Source organism: Phalaenopsis equestris, unplaced genomic scaffold, assembly GCF_001263595.1.
Source record: "Phalaenopsis equestris unplaced genomic scaffold, ASM126359v1 Scaffold000803, whole genome shotgun sequence".
NCBI classification, from domain to species: Eukaryota; Viridiplantae; Streptophyta; class Magnoliopsida; order Asparagales; family Orchidaceae; genus Phalaenopsis; species Phalaenopsis equestris.
In genome coordinates, this window is record NW_018165243.1 from 138,740 (window position 1) to 141,239 (window position 2,500).

Sequence of the window (2,500 nt, forward strand, 5' to 3'; positions counted from 1 at the left end):
TATATATATATATATATATTAAGTAGTATTTTAAAAAAATCTAATTGACTACAAGACTACAAAGATTTATAACCAATTAAAATATTTATTAAGAAAATAGAATAAAAATTATTAAATTATATTCAAATGATGTTTTAATTCAAATAATAATTTTTAAATATTGCTCAAACTCTTATTGTCTTATGACTACATGATTAGAGTTGTTAAAAGGACTTTTTGTTCGTGAACAGCTCGTGTTCGGCTCGTTAAGCAAATGAGTCGAACACGAACACACTTTTTGAGCTCGAAATATAAACGAGTCGCTCAGCTCGTTTTCAGCTCGTTTACACCCCTAATTGTGCATTGAGAATGAATCTGTTGTTCAGTGGTCAACCCGTCTCCCGACCGGGCGGGGAGACTTCGATTCTCATGCTAATCACTAATTTTAGTGTTGTTAAGGCTCACCTTCCTCGAAAAAGAAAAATACAACGAAAGTCTTGAACCAATATTTTGGAAATTGCATTTCTCATGTATAATATGGCTAATTTATTTATCATACATTATAGTAACCTCAAAATTAATTTGCTTTCTATGACTGGAGTTTCCACCCAATGTATTTTTAGAGGAAATCAATTTGCACGGCAGAATTTTGAAGAGATTACCATTTTTGAAAGTATTTTCGACACTAGAGATCTTATTAGTCAAACAAAATATTCACATATATAATGTATACAAAAGAGATCTACACAATCTCTAGACAATCCAATAATCCCGATCATAGATGAAAAGTTACAAGGCATAATGAATCCAACCGACTGAAGACCACCAAGCCACCGATGGCTAGCCAACCGAAGGGTTACAATCAACCGAGGACAGCCAATCAACTCATGGCCAATCCGACAACCAAAGGTCCATCCAAGCGAACAAGAAACAAACATTAATGCCAACAACGAAACAAATGTCCAACCCCCCAATAAACTCACAAGTATCAACACGAGACACTCTCAACAGCTCTCCCAAAGACTTCAAAAATCACCAAGAAACAACAATCAGACAAGCCGACCGGCTATCACAATCAAAACTGACCAGCTTCCTAGAGCGAAAGTAAGAAAGAAAAGTTTTGAAAGGAAAAGGGAATCTCAAAGAAGATTATTTAGCACACACCATCTCCTCAGCATTCTTCTAGATATTATATATGTGCTTCTGTGTGAAGCCAAAAAAAAAGAGCATCATCAGCCATAGAAATAACTTAGAATATAATTTCAAATTTCATAATACATGAGAACCAAAAGAAAGAAATTTCTTTCCTTGGAGAAGCAGACAAATACATAATCCAGAATATACTTGCAGTAAACAAATTGATAAATATAGCCATTGCTGACTAAAAATTGAATAAACCTCAAATGGTTAAAAATGTAAATATTGATTGGTTAGAAAAAAATAATAATATATGCTTAACTTTTGTGACACATGTCTGTATCTGATCAAGCATGCAGAAAGCCCCTTTCCTCCAAATATGTAACAACTTGGCTTGACATAGCAGATGGAGGAGGGCAAACCCCATCCTGTGGTTTGATCTCTATCTGCATTGACCAAAAAAGAACTTTTCTCTTTGGTTTTAATGTAAAAGTAAAATTTACGCTGTAAAACCAAAAATTAGCATGAAAAAAAAATGGATGAAATTTCAATCACAAACAAAACCAATTACAAAACATTTAAATGAAAAGAAAAAATAAGAATAAAATATTTCCTTCCATGTATGGGTTGACAGCATGAACGCCACCAAAGCTCCGAATGACATTGTGCACATCTTAATGCTTATATCCTGTGTTTCTGAGATAAATAAACTATTATATTTCCATCACAAACCGGGATATAAAATTTTAAAGATTTGTTGGTAATGATTAAATAAGAGAGATGATAAGAACAATGCCTATTGAAGATAAAATCATAGGAAGCAACAATAAAGAACTGAGGTAAATATAAGAGGAATATGCAAAGAGGCATTTATTAAATGTGGTGGTTTGAAGCAATCTCCCCAAGCCTGGTTTGACAAGTTTAGAAAGCTATGGTGTGCATGGAATATCAGTAGTTCAATGTTGATCATATGATGGTCTTTCATCAAAATGGTGGTCACATCAATATGTTTGCTCTGTTTGTTGATGATATGATTGTCACTGGAGATGACGAGACAAAGATTATTCAATTAAAGGTTAAATTGGGCAAAAATTTGAGGTGAAGAATCTTAGACAGCTCAGGTACTTCCTTGGGATTAAGGTAGTTGGCGGACCAAAAGGGATGGTGTTTTCTCAGAGAAAGTATGCCTTAGATTTCCTCACAGAAACAAGCATGTTGGGATGCAAGTCTGCAGTCTCTTCAATTGATCAGAAGACCAGGCCGAGTGCATAAGTAGCAAACCCAGTTGATTGTGAGAGATACCAAAGATTAGTGGGTCGTCTGATCTATTTGAGTCACACGCGTCCCAAAATCTCATTTGTTGTGAGCACGGTGAGCCGCTATA

At 34.7% G+C, this 2,500-nt stretch overlaps 1 protein-coding gene across 2 annotated transcripts in view; it reads right to left on the bottom strand.

The window, feature by feature from the left end:
- Positions 1-1,300: 1,300 nt before the first annotated feature.
- The window catches only part of LOC110031368 (adenylyl-sulfate kinase 3-like), a 21,788-nt gene continuing 20,588 nt past the window's right edge, over positions 1,301-2,500 (bottom strand). For both annotated transcript variants that reach the window (XM_020734535.1, XM_020734534.1), the window contains exon 8: positions 1,301-1,562. In XM_020734535.1, coding sequence (XP_020590194.1) covers positions 1,464-1,562 — 99 coding nt within the window. In that variant the 3' untranslated portion in view covers positions 1,301-1,463. The remainder of the gene's footprint in view (positions 1,563-2,500) is intronic.